This window comes from Solenopsis invicta, chromosome 16 (assembly GCF_016802725.1).
Source record: "Solenopsis invicta isolate M01_SB chromosome 16, UNIL_Sinv_3.0, whole genome shotgun sequence".
Taxonomy (NCBI): domain Eukaryota; kingdom Metazoa; phylum Arthropoda; class Insecta; order Hymenoptera; family Formicidae; genus Solenopsis; species Solenopsis invicta.
This window is the reverse complement of record NC_052679.1, coordinates 1,557,083-1,576,845: the sequence shown is the minus strand read 5'-3', so window position 1 is coordinate 1,576,845 and position 19,763 is coordinate 1,557,083. Positions and strand designations below refer to the sequence as shown.

The following is a 19,763-nucleotide window of genomic DNA, read 5'->3' as shown; positions in this document are numbered from 1 at the left end:
TTGAGAGCGATTTGGAACGATTCTCGCTGTCTGTCTACGACCTACGAGTCTACATAAATCACATTTTCTTCTTGATTGTTTACAAGTAATCTATCTTGCTTAATTCTTTCCATTTCGGGGAACGGGCGAATCTTCATATTATGTAGGTATGCTGTTTCCCAAGCAGCAGACAATGTTTTTTAAACGTTTGTTTTTTTGTTTCATTGATATTCATTTTCTTAACCCCAGACAGCACAGTGATGTTTTAAAAACGTACATTTTGGACATATTAAGAACATCCAGTTTAGATCCATGGATATCTTAAATACGTTTTAAAAACATTCAGTGCTGTTACCATTATGGACATTTTAAAAGAGTTCATTTTAAGATGCAATAGATTAATAAGTCTTACTGCGCATCCTGCTAATAACGACGCCATGTTTCGCTTAAACTATTTTTAACCTCTACAATCAAATATTTTTGAAAATATAAAATGAGCAACGCTAGAGGTTTGATTTTATACATATTGGAAATATTTGATTTTGTATTATTAACCAACTAGCATGAACATGTTCATAATGTAAAATATAATCAATGTTCACATATAAAACACAGTAAATATCCGAAAATGTTATATAAAAGCGTAGTGTTCACATTGATTTGAAAAAGACTGCAAATTGGAATATATCATGTATCGTAATTCTACTCTATAATTCATATTCGCCATTTTGACTGTGATCAAATACTTCTTTCGACCAACAAATTCTTATGAGTTTAAAATATATTTAGAATATATTTTTACACGTAATATATAAATTGTAGAACAACCAATAATATAAAATATGCAATCGTTCATAATAATTTTTAATTAAAATGTAAAAATTGTCCCAGGTAAAGTAAAAAATTAGATGATTATTCTCATCTAATTCTTTACTTAATCACAATTATAATATTATTTGATTAAATATAATATTGCATTTGAAAAGAGCATGGACTTAATACAGAAAAAAATTATGTATACAATATTCATTAACGGCAGTGTAACTGAAAAAAATCTCATTATTTTAATGATAATATATGGTAATAAAGTAAGACGTTTCGTATGCAATAGAATATTATATTAAAATATAAATGCTGAATCTACAACAGAGTTACATGTTTGTTTTATGCATATAAATATCTTACATATTTAACCTTTACCGACTGTACAGTAATCATTCGAAAAGTTGTTACGCTTGAATACTTTGAAAAAGTTTTTCTACACGACGCATACACATCTCGCGCTTCCAAATATATTTCATAATAGTTCAACTAATTTTTCGCTACGTGTTCGACAAGTATAAATGCAAGTAGTATAAATGCAAATTTCCAAAAGAGCGAAACTACAATTTCCGATGCAGATTCAAAATTGTCTATCAATCGAAAAAGACCATTACTGACAATACTCACTCGCATATCTAGCATCCTCTGAATAAAAAAGCGCGAGGGGCATGCGAGAAATTTCGAATATTATCTAAAATTTCGTGTCGGGATACGCGATCAATTTTTTTCGATAAATCCCCTCTACTGCTCGTCCTTGTCTTTCGCGCCGTGTTTCAGAATTCGAGTGAATTCCAGATAGTCGAACATAGAGCCCTTGATTGGCGCCTCGCGGTACATTTCGTCCACATCGTCATCTGTAAATCTAAAAGAAAAAGTGAATCGATTTTGCATATTCTTGCAAAAATCCTAATTGATTTCGTTGGCTTCCGTTACGGAAAAAACTATAAGAATACAAAAAGAATATGATAAGAACTCTAATTCTTTAATAATAATATACCAGTAATTTTTTTTCGTATTCTTGTAGTTTTTTCCATAAGAATTAACAAGTCATCCTTATGTTATTACATTACTATATACATATTTTTTTATTAATATCATTAATGAATTGGCAAGTAATAGCAATAAAAATATTGCTGCGTATAAAAATGTTAATCCTCAATTGACACACTGGATGTCGTACACCCGTACGACTGTTTACAAAACTTCTATGCATTACCTACTGAGATATATGCAATTGAAAATGGTGGGGTGATGTATAACAATGAGTGGCAAAATATTGAATTCAATATAGTGTATCAGCTGAGGGTTAATGAACACTATATAAAATATATTGATTAACTATCTATTATTATCATCTATGATTGTATCATAATTATATATAATTCTTTTATTAATTTATATTAGCACTAGTCAGTCACATTACCTTTTATTTATTTTATTATTGTTTATATATTTAGTAAAATCTGCTCTAAGAAACTAAACTTTATTTAAGAATATTTTTTTAATAATGCAAAATAATCGCAATATTTCATAATCTTAATACAATTTTGAAAATATAACCTCAAAAATATTAGGCTTATATCTCTTTAAATATTTTTAACTAGAAAAATTTAAACAAAAATTAAAATGTAAATTATGTATTTGTTTTAAAAACTCTTTAAATGTATAATGCCAGTAATCAATATAAAATAATACGGATAAAACAATTTCAGATAAATGAAAAAAAATAAGTGCTTAATAATTTTGATTAGCAAGGGAACATTCCCAAATGTCACTCTAATTTCGGGATAAAACTCTGGTTTTAATTTCGTCATTATTAGTAAAATATTCATCGATTTCGTTGCTTCGAAAAATACGTAGCAACAAAAATATAACGAATTTTGCACATGAAGGGAGCACTCCCTTTCACCACAAAATCTCGAAAACAGTTAAGATCAAGGATTTTTCCAGAAGGGAATAAATATTTTACTGATAAAGGCAAAATCAAAACCAGAGTTTTATCTCGAAATCAGACTGGCATTTGGGAATGTTCTCCTGTAAATCTATATAAAATGTGAAAAATGTGATCAAATGAAATTACCTATCGCCCATTGTCGTGAGCAGTTCGCGAAGGCGCTCTTCATTTATATGACCGGTATTTTCCTCATCAAAACAACCGAAGGCATTCTTGATCACATCTTCAGGGTCAGTCCCTTGTAGTCTCTCTCCAAACAATGTCAGGAACATTGTGAAATTAATAGGTCCAGGCGCTTCGTTCATCATTGCCTCTAAGTATTCATCAGTGGGGTTCTTGCCTGTAAAAAAAATTCTGTTTATATTCAATCTAAAAGATAACAAAATCAACGATACTTGTGCAAAACGTCTTGCTTAGATGCATTCAAAAAATATTGTATCTTTTTTTTTTCAGAATTTCACTTACCCAAAGAGGCCAGCATGTCGTGCAAATCCTCCTTGTCAATGAATCCGTCGTGATTTTGGTCGATCATGTTAAAAGCCTCTTTAAACTCGGCGATTTGCGCCTGATCGAACATCGCGAAGACATTTGATGTCGCACGCTGAGCGCGTTTCTTCGTGGTAGCACGGCGACCGGCAGTCTTGCGAGAAGACATCTTCGACAATCTCGTTTGCACGTAAGTACTGTACAGAAAAAACAATATCAAACATTACTATCAAATTAAGATATATTTAATATTACATTTAATACTTATACATTAAACAATTATTGGTAAATATAATAAGTATTACATATACAAATATTATATGTATAATTAAATATATTCTTGTTTACATAAAATAATAATAATTTTGTATATATAAAATTTAATCTTCTTTGAAGAATTTAATAATCTTAAATATCAGCAAAATGTATTTTTATTTCAATATTATAATAAATCATCTGAAAAGCATAATGTGATTAGTTTGATAATTATTAAGTATTAAAGTATTAAAAAGATAAATTAAAGAAAATATCAAACAAATTTAATTTTTGGTTTGAAAGAATTGCTATTTTCCTATTCGATATTTTTTTCCTCCTCTCATTCAATTCATGAAAATTATTAATGATTAATAAAAATATTTTTATTGATGAAACTATATTATAAATTTCTTCATGTAAGAAAATTATTCTTGTTTGATGCTATATTATTTTATTTCAGTATTTCGAAAGATATTCTTAAAATAAGAACAATCTTTTCTTTTATTAAATTTAAATGTTAATTACGATTCTTTAGATAATTTTAAAAACTATTTTCAGTCAAATTTCTGACATATTTTATAAATTAAATGATATCTATTTCCTGTAGAGAGAATACATTTATGAAAATTACGTATAGATGCTCAATAAATTTCAATTGTAAATGTCTTTCGATGTGAGCTGTTGATAGTATATCGCAACCTTTGAATGCTAAATAATAATGAAGTGGCGAATCTTTTATAAACATTATCAGTAAATTTTTTTATAATAACCGTATTCGGATTGTGGATGCATCGTTTTTACAAATTCCATTCAATTCGAGATATTCGAACTCGTGATGAATTATTCGATAAATTAGAATCGTATTTGTTTCTTAGCAAAAATGTGCAAATATCGATAATTTATTGTGGAGATGGGGAGAGGGAGAACAAGCATGTATATTTTATTTTTGTATAATAATTCTACTAAAATACTTAACTAATAAATTATATTAATACGTTCTGACAGTATCGTCTATATGTATTCTGGTAGAAACAATGCTCGCACGACACGACTTAAGGTGCATTGCGTTTCATGCATGATACGCATAATGCATCATACACTATATCGTTGTTTAACATTAGTTAAACAACAATGATAAATGATACATTGCACGCAATATACGTGAAACAGGACGTACTCTTATTCAGAGACCCATATTTTGCAAAAACACAATTGTTTGCTTAAAAAATAAACCGCAATCTTTCTTTTTCATGCGCGTAAATTCGGATTTTAGCAAAAGACGTTCTCTTTTTAAATTAAAATGATCATGAAACGGTCGTCTAAGTTTCCAAGCTGCCATCATCGCTATAATGTCTATTTCTGGATAATCAATTTGCGACATTCTAAATTCTAACGCGACCAAAAAGAAAGGGGAGGGGGTGAAAATAATATTTGGGCAAAAGCGCGACTAAGGGGTCATTATTCTCCCCGTGCTCTTCTAAATAGCTTCTATGCGCGACTTTGTCTCGCCGCTAATGTAGCTTCTATTAACCGCAAGTTGTTCAGTTTGGGTAAATTTGCTCGTCTAAAAATATACACGCTTAACATCACAATCGCTGAAGGTGTCAGTTAAGTAATTTTCCATTCTTACTTTCGGGTTAATAAAAAGTTATTTTGATATTATTTGTATTATTAGAATTATTTATATTCACATATTATCAAAATATTCTATACTGTGTAACACAAAAAAATTGAAAAAAATTGTAATGATTATATACAGCGGAGTCAAAATGACTCCGGCGGTTAAAATAAGACCATAAAATGATCTAATAGAAAAAAAATTTGATGAAAAAAAAATTGTAAAACTAAAATTGTATACTTATTATAAATTTTTCTGAGATCACCAAATAAATAATTCTTTCTTGTTAAATATATCAGAATTTTTTTATGATAAAACTAAAATTATTGTTTTACTCTTCTAAATAAAATTATAACAATAAAAAATCTAAAACAATAAAATAACAAAATTTTTAACTTGTAATTTTTGAATTAATCACTACTCATGTCTTTTGTAGCCAAAGAAACGTATAGTAAATATAACAAAAAGTTTTATAGATTCAATCGAAAAATATTTTTATTGCTTCAATCTTGTTCATTACTTATTATTTTTAAAATTATAATATCGGAAGTTCCTGTGTTAAAAAATCTATATGAATGAAAAGTTATAATTCCTCTTCACTTGTTAAATCTGAAGAATCTTATTAAATATGTAGGCCGTTCAAAAAATTTCAGAATTTTCAAAATAACAAGTTAACATGATATATATGTACGTATCACTCCGTTAGTGATAGTGCTTAGTGGAAAGTATTAATACATTGTTTGGGACATCTCTATGTTGCTTCCTTAATATTAACATATCGTTTGGAACATCTCTATGTTTAGTTTATAATATACAATTTAAACAAAGTTTATAAAGTATATATGACAGAGACAGAATGTATAATTTTGATGCGAGAAGCTTCTTTTGCAATCATCTTTCACAAATTTTGCTGTAATCCTCACTCGTGCAAGCGCTTACTCATCTTTCCCTCAAATCGCGTCCTACTTTTTTCCTGGTGTCTCGCGTCTCTCTCGCGCCCAGTGCCGTTGCGGACTTTCTTAGCTTTTTGATGATTTTGAATATCACAGGAGAAAATTAAAATTTAATTTTATTATTATTTAATTTTATTCGATATATTCATAATAAATTCGTTTCCACAATAGGACAGCAATCATGTAACATTTTTTCTAAGGCGGAAACGTCAAGAGTAAAAAATTTCTTCGTTCACTTCAATAGTAACAAACTTTTACTTTTCATATTTACGCCCTAGGAAAAAAGTTACATGATCGATACTACAAAAATTATTTTCGATACTATTTTCATGTATCTAGAAGGTAACTCATGCTGGTGAGCTCGATGAAAAAGCTAGCTGTTCGCGTTGCTTGCACTCAGCATCTTCGGCTGATCTCTCTTTTCAATTCCCGAATATATATTTATCTGATTCTAAGTACAAAAATTTTTGAGGATTTTAAGCAACGCGAACAAAGCTATGATCAATCCGATCCTGGCTGCGCCCATCGCATCTGCCGCTATATACGGCACTGCGCCCGTCTGTTTATGGTATGCATGCTCCCGTACCATTCCGATCATGGTATCGTTGATGCATAACTTAGCAAGAAAATATCTCGCACCTTCGCCAGGAAACGGCTCACTCATTATCAGAATAATTATCCTTAATCTTTCAAGTCAAACGAGACGTGGATCGTGCAAAGCGTGATCGAATGACAATGGCGGTCCTTACGGGAACAAGAATCGCTGTCAAACATTGTTGCGCGTGCCATAATTCGGGGAAGAAAACTTATTTATTCGAGTCATCGATCACTCTGCGTTTTTAATTGAGACGTAGAGTGTACTCACCGGTGATGAATAGTAAACGAGACGAAACGAGGAGCTGGAAAGCTAGAACACGAACCTCGCTTCACGATGCACACACTGTGAATCACGATACGCGTCACTCTGTGGTCATTCACCACACCCGACCAGTCAGCGCCATCTACTGAAAGGCAAGCGGAATGGAATTGAGAGCCGCGAATATTGCACGATCGAGAAAAATTCAGGCCACTTTCAGATCAGGATCGTGCTCCGGTCCTATATGCGCTGGGTATTTTAGCGGACGGAATCTCCCTCCTTCATTCGGTCGCGAATCATTTAAGTAGAGTTAGGTAATAAATAGTTAAAAAGTTAAAAATTAAATTACAAAGATAAGAAGTTAATAATTTTTAATTTAATTAATTTCAAATAAATTAATATTTAACTTTAACTAGTAATTTTTGAACTACACTTTGATTTATTGACTTTTTTCCTAAATTAAAAATCTAAATGTGCCCGTATAACAAATGCACACGCATTTTCTTGTTATTTTTATAAAATTTAATTTACAAATAATATATTAAATTGATTTTATGATTTATATTATAAATATTTAATTATTTATATTTACCTAAATAATAATTATTATATATTATACATATAAATATTATAATTATTATTAGAAAATTACATTTTAATTCAATAATGCTTCTCAAAATTAATTTTAAATTTAATTGAAGTTAATTTAATCTCAACCTTTAACCGAGTTAATGTTTTATTCTTGCAGCTTTAAATTTTATAAACCATTAACTTTATCTCTCAACAAATTTGGTCTATAATACCCGCGGGGTATTATTTTATATCTAAAATTTTGATACAAGAATTAAAATAAAATTAAAATTTTTTTCTAATCTGGTGTAATAATTAAACATTCTAAAGTTGAAAGAAATTATTTATAATAAATATAACAAAACATAAAGTTTATACACTCACAGAAAAATTTTTTGTATAAGAAAATATATTTTCTTAAAACTATTTATTTTGATACAGCCATTTATTTGTTTTGTTTAAGTAAAAATATTTACTTTTAAGTAAACAGACATATTACCTTACATATAGAACTTTGTATTTTTATATTTTTTATGTCTAAATAATGATTTCACAAATAAGCTAGTAATATTATTAAAATTAATTATATTGTTTTTTTTGGATCAAAAAATTATCTTGAATATAAAAATAGTCTAACAATGAATATTTTCCAAAACTGTAAGAAAAAATTACTTGATTAAAAATTATTTCTTTTATTTACACAAATATTTCAATTAAGAAATTTTTAACTGCAAATAAATAAGTTATTAGGACACCGAGTAAATAATTTTTTTAGTTAAATAAAAGTTTTTTGTTTTAAAGTATTTTTTCTCTCGGTGTATAGTTCTAATTGTAAGTAACAAAAATAAAAATTTTATTCTACTTTTTAACAATGTTAATTTTAAGATTTTTTTTTAAATAACAGTAATTACGTAAGTAATATTTGCGTAATTCTATACAGTGGAATACATTTGTAGTCTGTCAATGTAGTTACAAGTTAGCTTAATTTATTTAAAAAAAAATATTAACTTACCACTACTTTCATAAGAAATGACCAATCAAATTGATATCGAATTGACATGAGTTTCATGATTTGGACATCGAGTCGGACATCGATGTCGATTCGATTTCGATTCTATTATTATTTCTTATTGGCGGCCTGCACTTGATATGTCCCAAGTCACTCTTTTATTAAAGGATACACAAAAAAAATAGATTGTGCATTGAACGCAATCAGAAATAAATAAAAAGATAAAGGCTGAAGATCTCTTACATAAAATTTCTAGGTGGATAGAATTCTTCGATAAAATCTTAATTTGGAGTTTCTTTAGAGCATACGTATCATATCACTCAAATATTTCATTTCACGTGTTAGAACATCATGGCAAAAGATCGCAAAACATAATATCAAAAATAATATAATTTTTATAGACTTCTTTGTTGGAAAATATTTGCGATGTAGCGATAGCTCATGTATAAATGTGGAGTATAATTAGAAATTCGTTGAGCATTATCAGTGAGTTATTACAGCCCTGAATCGAGAATCGCTTCCATACTTGGATTATCGTTCGCTTGCACTGACTCACGACTATATAAGGACATGATCAAGACTAATACATATGTCGTTTTATAATTTTATCTTTCGTGATTATGGAATAAAATTGGTATGATCACAAATAATATTAGGTATAAATGTAAAATGTATGTATGATATTTTATACTGTCTGGGTTCTGTTCTTTCAATCCAAAAGACTTTTTTGCATATCATACAATCCAATTTAATCTATACCGTAGGATTGAAATGTTGTAGATAATTGTTATTCTTTAATCCAAAATATAATTCAAATGAATTAAAATGGATTACAAATTTTCAATCTATTTAAATTTATTTCCGTTTACTGGATACATAACAAGAGAAAGTGAGCTAAAACGGATCGTGTTTCAAATAGGACATTTTTAATTTCAATGAATATGATTAGCAGATTTGCGTGCCATTTATAATGTAAAGTCCTTATAAGACATCAAACATGTGACAGCAGTTTGACAGCCTGTCATAACATTCATAGTATAGACGCGAACATGTATTTTCAGCCATCATGCGAATTTTTCGAAAATCTTTTTTCGAAAAATTTGCATGATGGCTGAAAAAAGAAAATTCTTGTAAATCATTATTTAAAAGATATTAAAATTAAAAGATACTAAAATTTTGAAAGATAATTGACATAAAATAATTAAAGAGTGTAGAATTTAAAAATATCAAAGGTTTTCTGATCACTTTTGTGGTTTATTATAAAATTTGTTCTAAAGTTTGAAAGAACTCGTGTCCAAATCGGAATTTTACATAGAAGTTGGAACCTAATCGTAGCACTAGTCATCGGCTGACTAAATTTGGTCTTAGAAATGTTAAATTAGTAAAATATTATGAGTCATCAGACTCGAAATAATTGAATTTTATTGATTTTATATCTAATTATATAATAACGATATCATAACATAAACAGAAAACGTCTAATTATATAAACTGTCATTAATTTTTTTTTTAAATAAAATTTTTATTTTTTATTGCGGGTAGGACTCTTTGGAGGATCAAAAAACATTGTTTTTTTTTTATTGCATTTTATGAAAGTACATACTTAAATTTTTATCAACAAATTTGAAAAATTACAAAAGTTATAACATTTTATAACACGTAAAGAATATATCGAAGTTATTTTTATCGCTTTTTTGCGATGCTGATTGGTTTTCTTGCTGTGCTAATTTCCAGAGCGGCTGTCATTGCGGAAATCACGTATTTTGACTATGTGTATTGAGGGGTTAATAGTATAATATTAAATTTGTAATTTGTTTGAAATTCTGAATGTTTATAAATATATATGAAATAATGTTATATTTGCCTGTAATACTCGTATTCTTTCATAGATTTATTACTTCAACATACAACAAATAATTTTGTTTCACCAACACGATGCTCAACAGCGGAGTTATAACTACGTCGCGGCTATGTTAATTTGTAAAATACAAATACACGATTCTAATTATAGGGATGTTCAAAATAATTAGTACTCTAGCGAACAGTTGCGTGCGTAAGATAATTACAAATGATTCTGAAAGTAACAAATAAAATTGTAAATAGCAGACAACTCCCTTTTAGGGTTGCTCCGCCAACGCCCGACGTTCTGAACCTTCTTCTTCTCTTCTCTTGTTCCTCTGTGGTATGACACACTCGTGAAAACACCAATTAATTTCACATCATGATAAAGAATAGACGATTGCGCAGCACTTAATTATTAAAAAAACGGAGCCGGTAGGTTTAACCTGGAATCACATGCACAATACGACGTGATTAATAAAACATAGTTAATAATTAATTGAAACGCGACGGACCATTCAAAAATACAAGTACATGGTTCAGCTGATATTTCTCGAGATAACACACGAAGCGGCTAGCACCGCTACCTGCTCGCTCGTTTCCGAACGCGAATGATAGCGTGGCGACATTGCATACACACATCGCGCTGTACACAAGAGCAACGAATTCCAAGGCTGTGTGTCAGCCAAATTTCTCAAATGTCTAAAGCGTCTTATGTATACTGAATATTATCTCGCACTTTAAACTAATTACTAACAAGAACTCGACTCTCCACGTGCATTTTTGTTAATCCTGAAGACATGAAAAGTTTTGTTTTTTATCTTTAATTTGCGTATTTGTTGAGCGCTGTACGATTTTTTATCACCAAGTTATTCAACATTGAAGCAACAATTGCGATGCGATGCAAAAAGATCTCCCTAAAAATCGTTGATCAAGAGACGCGGTAGTCTCGCGCAGCGAGAGAGACTCCGCATTACCAGCACGCCGCGTCGTCTCTGTTAAATGCCCCACTCGGGTCGTTGACCGCGCACGCCGCGGCACGCCGCGCGCCGTCTAGCTAGTCCCCCCACTCTTCTCGGTCATTCACACTACTCGAGGCCACGTGCGCCTCGAGTAGTGCGAATGACCGCGCGACCGAGAAGAGTGGGGGGGCTGGCTAGACAGCGCGCGACGTGCCGCCTATCATACGGGATTCTCTCGCTGCGCGAGACTGTTGTTGCTTCAGTGTTCAATAACTCGGTGATAAAAAATTGTACAGCGCTCAACAAATACGCAAATTAAAGATACAGATTCGCTCTTTCGAATGCTGTAACCCGTATTTCCGTGCAATTTTTATTTTACGCCGTGGAGCTTTGTGAAGTTTGTAAAAAGTTTGGAGTTTTGACGTATCTCCATTTGAATCCGCGTAACTTCGTAAACAATCTGTAAATCGTTTAGACATTTGAGGAATTTGGCTGACACGGCCTTGGAATACGTTGCTTTTGTGTAGAGCCCGATGTGTTTACGCAAGGTCACCGCGCTATCATTCGCGTTCGAAAACTCGAGCGAGCAGGTAGCGATGCTGCACCGTGTGTTATCTCGCAAAATATATATCAGCTGAATCATGTACTTGTATTTTTTAATAGTCCGTTGCGTTACAATTAATTATTAACTCGACTTTATTAATCATGTTGTATTATGCTTGTGGTTAAAATCCACGCTTTGTTTTTGAATTATTAACGAAAGACCGCACATCAAAACATCAAATAGCTTCATAGCTTATTCGTGCGCGTATGATAATGCTCTGATTTTTCCGTCAAAATAAAATAAAGTATTTTGTGATTGTGACGTAAACGTCGGGAGTACGAAGTACCATGCAATCGTTTATTCTTTACCGTGATGTGTAATTAATCAATGTTTTTGCAAGTGAGTGTCGTGCCACGGAGGAGCAAGAGAAGAGGAGGAGCAGGTTCAGGACGACATCGGACGTCGGCGGAGCAACCCCCCCAGAGGTAAGTTGTCTGTTATTTATAATTTTATCTGTTATTTTTGAAACAAAATTATTTGTCCCATATTGAAGTAATAAATCTGTGAAAGAATATTACAGACAAATATAACGTCGAATCCATTACCTTATAATGAATGAGTTAAGACAGGATTACTAATTAAATTGTAAAATACGTGCAATAATTTGTCGATTATTGTATACATTTATTGTATACAATACGAAAATATACATACTGACCAATGGATATCGTATGTATGTTACAGATATTTCTCGGGGTGAAATTTGACGAGAGGAAGCCAACGTCCATTGTCGCCGATTTATTCTGAAACAAACGAACCGAGACTGGTTCGTCGCGTCGCGCGTTTTTTTCCGGGAGTGCCGTTTAAGTATTGGATTAATGAACTTTTCATTATAATTCCCATTCGATAGAATCCTAATTCAAGGGCCGGGAATCGCACCCCCGCTGCTTGGCAGTGAATATTCTTACTGGGGCGTTGCGCATGGTGGGCGTGCGCGCCGCACCGCGACGTTCCATGCCGAAGTGCCCGTGCACGAGGCAATTCCGAGCCGCTGTACGACATGTTCGTATGCATGTTGCGCGGCTGTCTGGATGTGTGAGTTTACATGCTCTGTCTCCGGCGATCGGTTCGGTCCTAAGCGGTTAGAGTTTGGATCGGTTGCCTTGGATTCGCACGTTTCTCTTGCTCTCGTCCACCTAAGGCTTTCTTAGATCCTTGATACCTTTTTTGGATTCTTTGGATCTGGGGTTCGAGCTAGTGAATCACGTTTAAACTGACTTGGTCTTGAACCTTAAGCTTGTGACGAGAGGCTGGCTCTCATTTCCTGATTCGTCTAAAATGCTAGACGTCGGCAATGAGTACCTTTTTCTCTCGTCCTGCCGGAGTGTCTTGTCGACGCCGCTTGGATATAAGATCCAGTGGGACTGATCTCGATGATCCGTTGGCTGGGCGTATGAACGAGTCAATTTTAGACGTGATTTTTGTGAGACAAGAGGCGTCGGATTCAATGCTATTGATTTCGTCTTCTTCCGCGTGGGACTTACCCTTGTTCGGGGGCGGGTACGCGTGCGTTCTACTCGTCGACTCGGGGTGCTGAATCCACGGGAATCCCTCTGAATGGGAACTCATATCATGGGTTTTATAAACCCGAAGTGCCGCAGTATCGCGCGAAAAACTTTATAAATAATTAGTCCACGCGCGCAAATGTAGTATATTATTCGCGAGTGTTTTGCGTGTGCAACGAAAGGAAGAAACTTAACTATCTGGAGGACTGAGAGGAGGAGGAGGCCTGGGAGAGGTATCGGGCCCCAGCGGAGCAACCTTGGGGTAAATATAATTTCTTATTTATATGAATTTAATAATCTTTTTCCTTTTCTTTCGTTATTGCAATAAATTTAAAAAAAGCTATTTAAAGAAAATTTATATAAAATTTTATACACACTTAAAGAAAAAAAAAAATATTTTAATTGATGAAATTGTTTCTTTAACATAGTTCTTTTAAGTTAAAATAAAAATATTTTTGCGGAAAATAAAAATTTATTTGATTTTAAGAAATGACGTTATTAGCTTTTTTAAGAGTAAATAAATTATTAGTTTATATTATTTGTTTAATTCAAACAAATAATTATTTAATCAACAAATGTCTTCAAGCCAAAGAAAATTTTTTTAACTATATAGCAGTGCAAAAATTTTCTTTGAGTCAAACAAATATTTTTTACCTTAAAGAAATGCTTCTTTGTGTGGATAAAAACTAACTTTTGAAATATTGATTATTTTGAGCGCAATTTTAATTTTTAAATCTTATGTTTGTGTGTTACAGTAATCTCCGTAGCTTCGTGGCTGATTACTCCGCTCGTTGCGCATCGGACTGGTGAGTCGTAAATCAATTTTTTTAATTATATTTTAAGGCTTTCCAAATATCCTGCGCAGGATAAGGTTAAACGGGAGATTTGAACTCTCCCGAATTGTTAATCGAAAAATGGATTGAATTGTATGATGTTAAATTTTTTAGTAAATCTAGATCCAGCAAATTCCGAGACAGCGTTAGTAAACAAAGAAATTTTCGAAAAATTAACTTTGATGAAAAAAGTAATTGAAATAATATGACAAAGGATGAAGTACAACAAGAGCACTGGTTTCTTTATTCGCACAATCGTAAACTTACGCTACAACATATCGCTTAGAGTCTACGTAAATGTAATGAATCTAAATGATTGATACATCGTATATACAGAATCATACAAAATAGTTGATCCTCAGAGAAGAAAATGACGTCGGTACGCAACTTTCGCACGTCTCTTCTCCCCCCCCCTTTTTCTCGCAAATTATTTACAAGTACTATCGTGCCTTCAACAGGCGATAATATAAATAATGACAACAAGTTCTTCGGTATTTTCTGTACACTTTTCGAAAACGACGGAAATCACGGGCGAAAGTCACTCAAGAGCGACAGATTTTCCGCGCGATTCCCAACATGGACGAAGATGAAGAAAGCCGATGGAATTACGAGCTATCGCACAGACACGCCGTTAATGGTAATACCGTTTCTGTTGGGAATTGGCTCGGCCTCGTAATGTCCGGATCTTCCGTACACTCTTCTCGGATGGCCGCCGTATCTGTTGCGAACATATATATTATTCATACAAAACGATATCAATTTTGTTTATTTTTCCGTCTTGTTTATTTAATCTGATTTACTTAATAATTAAGAAAAAGACAAATGTTGTTGATAATCTAAAAATTCTTTCTACATTTTCTACATCTTCATTTTTCAATCTGGATGATTATCCTTTTTTAAAATAATTATCTGGTAAATTAAAGTCTTTATACTTAATCAAATATAAATATAGGTATATAATTGAAGCGTTTCCTACAAAAACCAAACAAATCTATTTATACATGTCTCAGAATCAGTTTATCAATAGTGTCACATCATGAACTTTTTTCCAATACAAGAATTAAACAAAAAACGGAAAATACAAATAGGTAGTAAATTTTTTATGGAAAGAATTAAACAAGTTTAGAAGTAACTTTTTTTTTAAAATAAATTCTTCAAAATATCAATCCTGAAGCCTAAGGCTGATACTCGTAGTCATAAATTTTTGAAAGAAAAAAAGAAGAAAGAATGTTTGGATAAATCTGCAATTAATTAAAAACTTCTAATCAAAACTTGACGAACAAGTCTTTGTTCGTCTGTCATATGTTCGTTAATCGTTTATCTCTCATTTTTCGCATAGTTGTGACTTACCTATACGCGCTACCACCTAAGCTATATGGATTATCGTAGAGACCATCCTCAGGAACGTTTTCGTACATGGTGTTATGCGTGCCGTCGTTCAACGTCGCGTAAGACATGACGGCGGCGTTTTGATCCTCTTTCCGTTCTGCGGCTTGGACGTTCTCGGTGTTCTTCACCGGCGTAGCTTTTCGTCTGCGAATACAATTTAATTTGTAAATGTACTTAAAAATTGAAAAGAAATGAGCTTATCATCTTAAAAGGTACTCACAGCCAAAGATAGACTAGTCCGAGAATAATTAATATAAAGATAATGACGCCAGCTCCGATGCCAACGCTCGTACCGACACCTTGAGGTTCCGCCACCTCATTCGCGGCCACTGCAACACAAGTGACAAACATAAGGTTAACAGACCCCGCAACAATTTTTAGTGCTGAATAATAATTTTCGCTATCTCCCACTTATTTGACTGCGCGCCGCATATTTGTCAGATTTGAAACAGTCATAAAGTCAGAATACGTATTATTAGTGTTTCAGAAGCATCTATGAAAATTCCCCCTCCCTGGAAAAACTATAAAGAATTTTTATTATCCTGAAAAAATAACAATACCTACACGTGGCAAATGTTTTATTTCCGACATTCTTAATCTTTTCCGATTTATTTCTTTGTGTCATTGAGATAAATAGTTTCCGAGAGATATTAAATATTTATTTCTAACAATCTGTTGCTAATAGATATTTGATGAAAGTATTTTTTAATACTTTAAGGAAAATTGGAAAGAATTAGTTATGAAATTTTAAGATTTTTTGTAGTAGAGATACTTTTCCACTCGCTGAAAAATCACCAGAATTTAAGTGACAGTTTAAGAAAAATATTATAATAAAATAATAATACTTGAAAATAATAAATAAATTGATACTCTTTAATCTTAATTTTTATACAAATTTGATTAAAATATATTTTTACTTAAAAATTTAATTAAATTAAGTTGCTTTATTTGTTGATTGACGCAATTTTTTATCATTGTTCTTTGTTGATGATACAATGACCCCATAAAAATATTTTTATATTTGAAATGCGATATATTATTTAGAAATATATTACAAAAAAATATATCGATGTCATATATTTACATTCGCATTTTGGCTCATCGCCGCTCCAGTATCCTGTGTCTAAGCACTTCCTTAGAAATATGCCGATTCTTTCATGTTGTGGTAAGCAGTGATACTCTGCAGCTCCTCCATAAGTCGTCGATCCATTTACTACTATCACCCTACCGTTTTCTATCGGCCCCGGATGCTTACAATCGACCGCTAGAAAAATATCACAAATGCATCTGAAATTCTTATTTACAGAATATTTTTTATTCTTTCATATAATGAAGAATTTTATAAAAATATTAATTATTAAATTTGTGAAATGCGGTATCATGCACAGACACTCGACTGATTTGTCGAATTATTTATTTTTTAAATTTAAAAAAATTGATCCGTGGAAGTCCTTACAAAAACAAGCGGGCGTTGTTCCACTCCAGGAGCCATTTTGCAAACAGATCCTAGTTTCGTTTCCTTCCATATAAAAGCCACGTGGACAACTATAGTGCGCCACACCACCCACACTGTGAGTCGATACTTGTGTCGATAGTACGCCGGTTTTCTCCGGATCTCTGCATCGTATTTCTGTAAAGTATGCTATAATTAACCAATTTCATTCAAATTTTGTAAAAAATTTCCAAAGAATTTCCGGTGATTTGGCAAAATGTCATCAAAAAGATTTGTCCTTGAAATCAACTTAAAATCAATTGAACGTAACAAGCGATTTTCTTTTTTATTTTCTATATTTTCTCTTGAAAAGTTAAATATTTTCAATTAAGTACCTCGACAAACAGGAGTATCGCTGCTCCAAGTACCGTTTTCAAGACACAGTCTTCTAGCAAATCCATCTAGCTCGAAATTGCCGTCACACTCATAAAGTGCGGCTGCTCCATAATACGTTGCATTCGATGTCAATGTGTAACGTCCGTGTTGAATGTGCTCCGGTTTACCACAATCAACATCTGAAATATGAACACTTATGTCATACACTATGTCACTCATGTCATTTTATATTTAATATAATAGTCATCTAAACAGCATAATATTTTTGTTTTGATAACAGTTGTGTTAAAAAATTTTTATTTAAAATCATTGTTATTTTCTATTTGATATTTTTTCTTCTCTCGTGAAAATTATTATTGAATAATGCAATATATTCTTCTTGATAAAGTTTCTTCATGTAAGCAAGTTATGTAGGTTGAACGTTATATATAATCTTATTTCATTATTTACATTTCGAAAATAAAGATCTTCTCAAATCGAGAATGTTCTTTTTATAAATGCATAAACAACTGACTCGGTAAAGTGCATATCTCACAAGAAGAGGTACGGAAGTATCGTCCTCCTATTTTGTCGAGCCTTTAATATGTTGTAATACGTATAAAAATAAAGGACACGTATTTTATTATATCCGTTTTCACTTTTAGTGAAACATCCCTTTGAGGAAAAATCGATATTCTTCTTTTGAAGCGAATATATTATCAAAATTATAAGAAATAGAAAAAAATGTTCTGAATAAAAGTGAAATGGCTTTAAGAATACTTTGTAATAATAATTAAAAAATTTAATAAAAGGACTTTTAAATAAAAAAAAATTTTTTTAATTTTTTATCACTGAAAACGGGCACGTATAAAAAATACGTGTCCTTTATTTTGATCCGTACTACAACATATTAGAGACTTGTCAAAGTCGGAGGACGACACTCCCGTACTTTTTCTTGTCAGTAAAGCGATTAAAGTATCCGGGATACTTACAGATGCATTGCGGCACTTCGCCGCTCCACTTTCCGTTCTCTTCACAGGTGGACAAAGGTTCTCCGACCACCTTATATCCTCTCTCGCATCTGTACTTTGCCAAGGCCCCGATCTTATATGAGGTAGCGCCCGTATTTGAATTCTCCGCGGTTCCCGTGCGAATCAACGTCCTACCGTACATGCGATCGTTTCCGGTAACTGAGAGTATTCCGTGTTCGGCCAGCACGGGCTCCGGACAACGGATTTCTAAGACGAGAAACACATAAATATGAATATGAGCACATGTAAGCAAAGATTGAGCCAGATTTTGATGACGAATCGATCATTTTTCTCTCAGTCGCATAATTCCGGATTTTAATTTCTACTCTAATCTCATTGTCTGTATAATTACCCTCGCATTTCGGAGTAGCGTCGCTCCATTGACCATTATCGAGGCAGTATCTTCTCGAGACACCATTCAGCCTATAATTTCTCGTACAGCTGTATGTGATTTCGCTGCCAAGATGAGTCGTATCGTTCGCATAATCCACCGCACCGTTCAAAACCGGAAGAACCTTGCCACAGTTGACATCTAATACGCGATAATTGCAGTTAATAATTTGGTAAACAATTTACCGAGTTCATAAATTGAGTTGTGAAGAAAATTATTTATTACATTATGTTCTCGTAGAAGTTCTATTTCTGCTCCGGATTATTGTTGTTTATTTTGCAAAATGTAAAAATTATATACTAGCCTGTAATAACATTTGAAACTTTTTACTTCAATTTTTGGTAAAAAAAATGCTAATTCATGGTTTATTAAAATTGCATAATATATTTTAATTAAAGAATCTTAAACGCCGAATAATAATCACCGAGTAATTTCCAAGTATAGAAATGAAGTGAAAAAGACAACTTGCCGTTTGATACTAATTGAAATAATTTTTCTAAGAATTTGCTTATATGTTAACAAAGCTACTCTGAAGGAAATCTTGTTTAGGACGAAGTTAATCAACGCTCGAGACCTTGATCTAAATTATTCTACTTTCAATAATCCAACATGATTATGTCATGCGAGCGGTTTCGATGGGAGAGATATGAGAGAGGTGACTCACATTCGCAAATCGGCACTTCTCCCGTCCATTCGCCGTCTTTACCGCACGAATGTCTCGCTTCGCCATGAAGCAAATAACCCACGTCGCAGTGATATTCGATAACGCTGTGAACGTTCAGGTCGTATCCTACTACGTATCCTCCAGTGGGTACTTCCGGTTCCTCGCATGTGATCACTACAGAAAAAATGCAAATTTATAAATTAATACTTATCTTTATGAAATGTGAAAGTGGACCT

The 19,763-nt window shown here is 32.3% G+C and overlaps 2 protein-coding genes across 2 annotated transcripts in view; both read right to left on the bottom strand.

Annotated features, from left to right (window-relative positions):
* Positions 1-1,075: 1,075 nt before the first annotated feature.
* On the bottom strand, positions 1,076-13,549 carry LOC105196090 (myosin regulatory light chain sqh). Its single transcript, XM_011161829.3, has 5 exons — positions 13,190-13,549; positions 6,933-7,136; positions 3,221-3,438; positions 2,882-3,095; positions 1,076-1,663 (listed from the first exon to the last, which is right to left on the bottom strand). The coding sequence occupies exons 1-5, from the start codon at positions 13,474-13,476 to the stop codon at positions 1,543-1,545; spliced, it is 1,044 nt and encodes a 347-aa protein (XP_011160131.2). The 5' UTR covers positions 13,477-13,549; the 3' UTR covers positions 1,076-1,542.
* A 912-nt stretch (positions 13,550-14,461) lies between these two features.
* Positions 14,462-19,763, bottom strand: part of LOC105196116 (sushi, von Willebrand factor type A, EGF and pentraxin domain-containing protein 1) — a 39,187-nt gene continuing 33,885 nt past the window's right edge. Inside the window, exons 14-22 of the mRNA XM_039458439.1 lie at positions 19,528-19,701; positions 18,825-19,004; positions 18,434-18,679; positions 17,462-17,641; positions 17,091-17,264; positions 16,719-16,898; positions 15,855-15,963; positions 15,596-15,778; positions 14,462-14,963 (exon numbers count right to left, since the gene is read on the bottom strand). Of these exons, the coding sequence (XP_039314373.1) occupies positions 14,858-14,963; positions 15,596-15,778; positions 15,855-15,963; positions 16,719-16,898; positions 17,091-17,264; positions 17,462-17,641; positions 18,434-18,679; positions 18,825-19,004; positions 19,528-19,701 (1,532 nt within the window). The 3' untranslated portion in view covers positions 14,462-14,857. The remainder of the gene's footprint in view (positions 14,964-15,595; positions 15,779-15,854; positions 15,964-16,718; positions 16,899-17,090; positions 17,265-17,461; positions 17,642-18,433; positions 18,680-18,824; positions 19,005-19,527; positions 19,702-19,763) is intronic.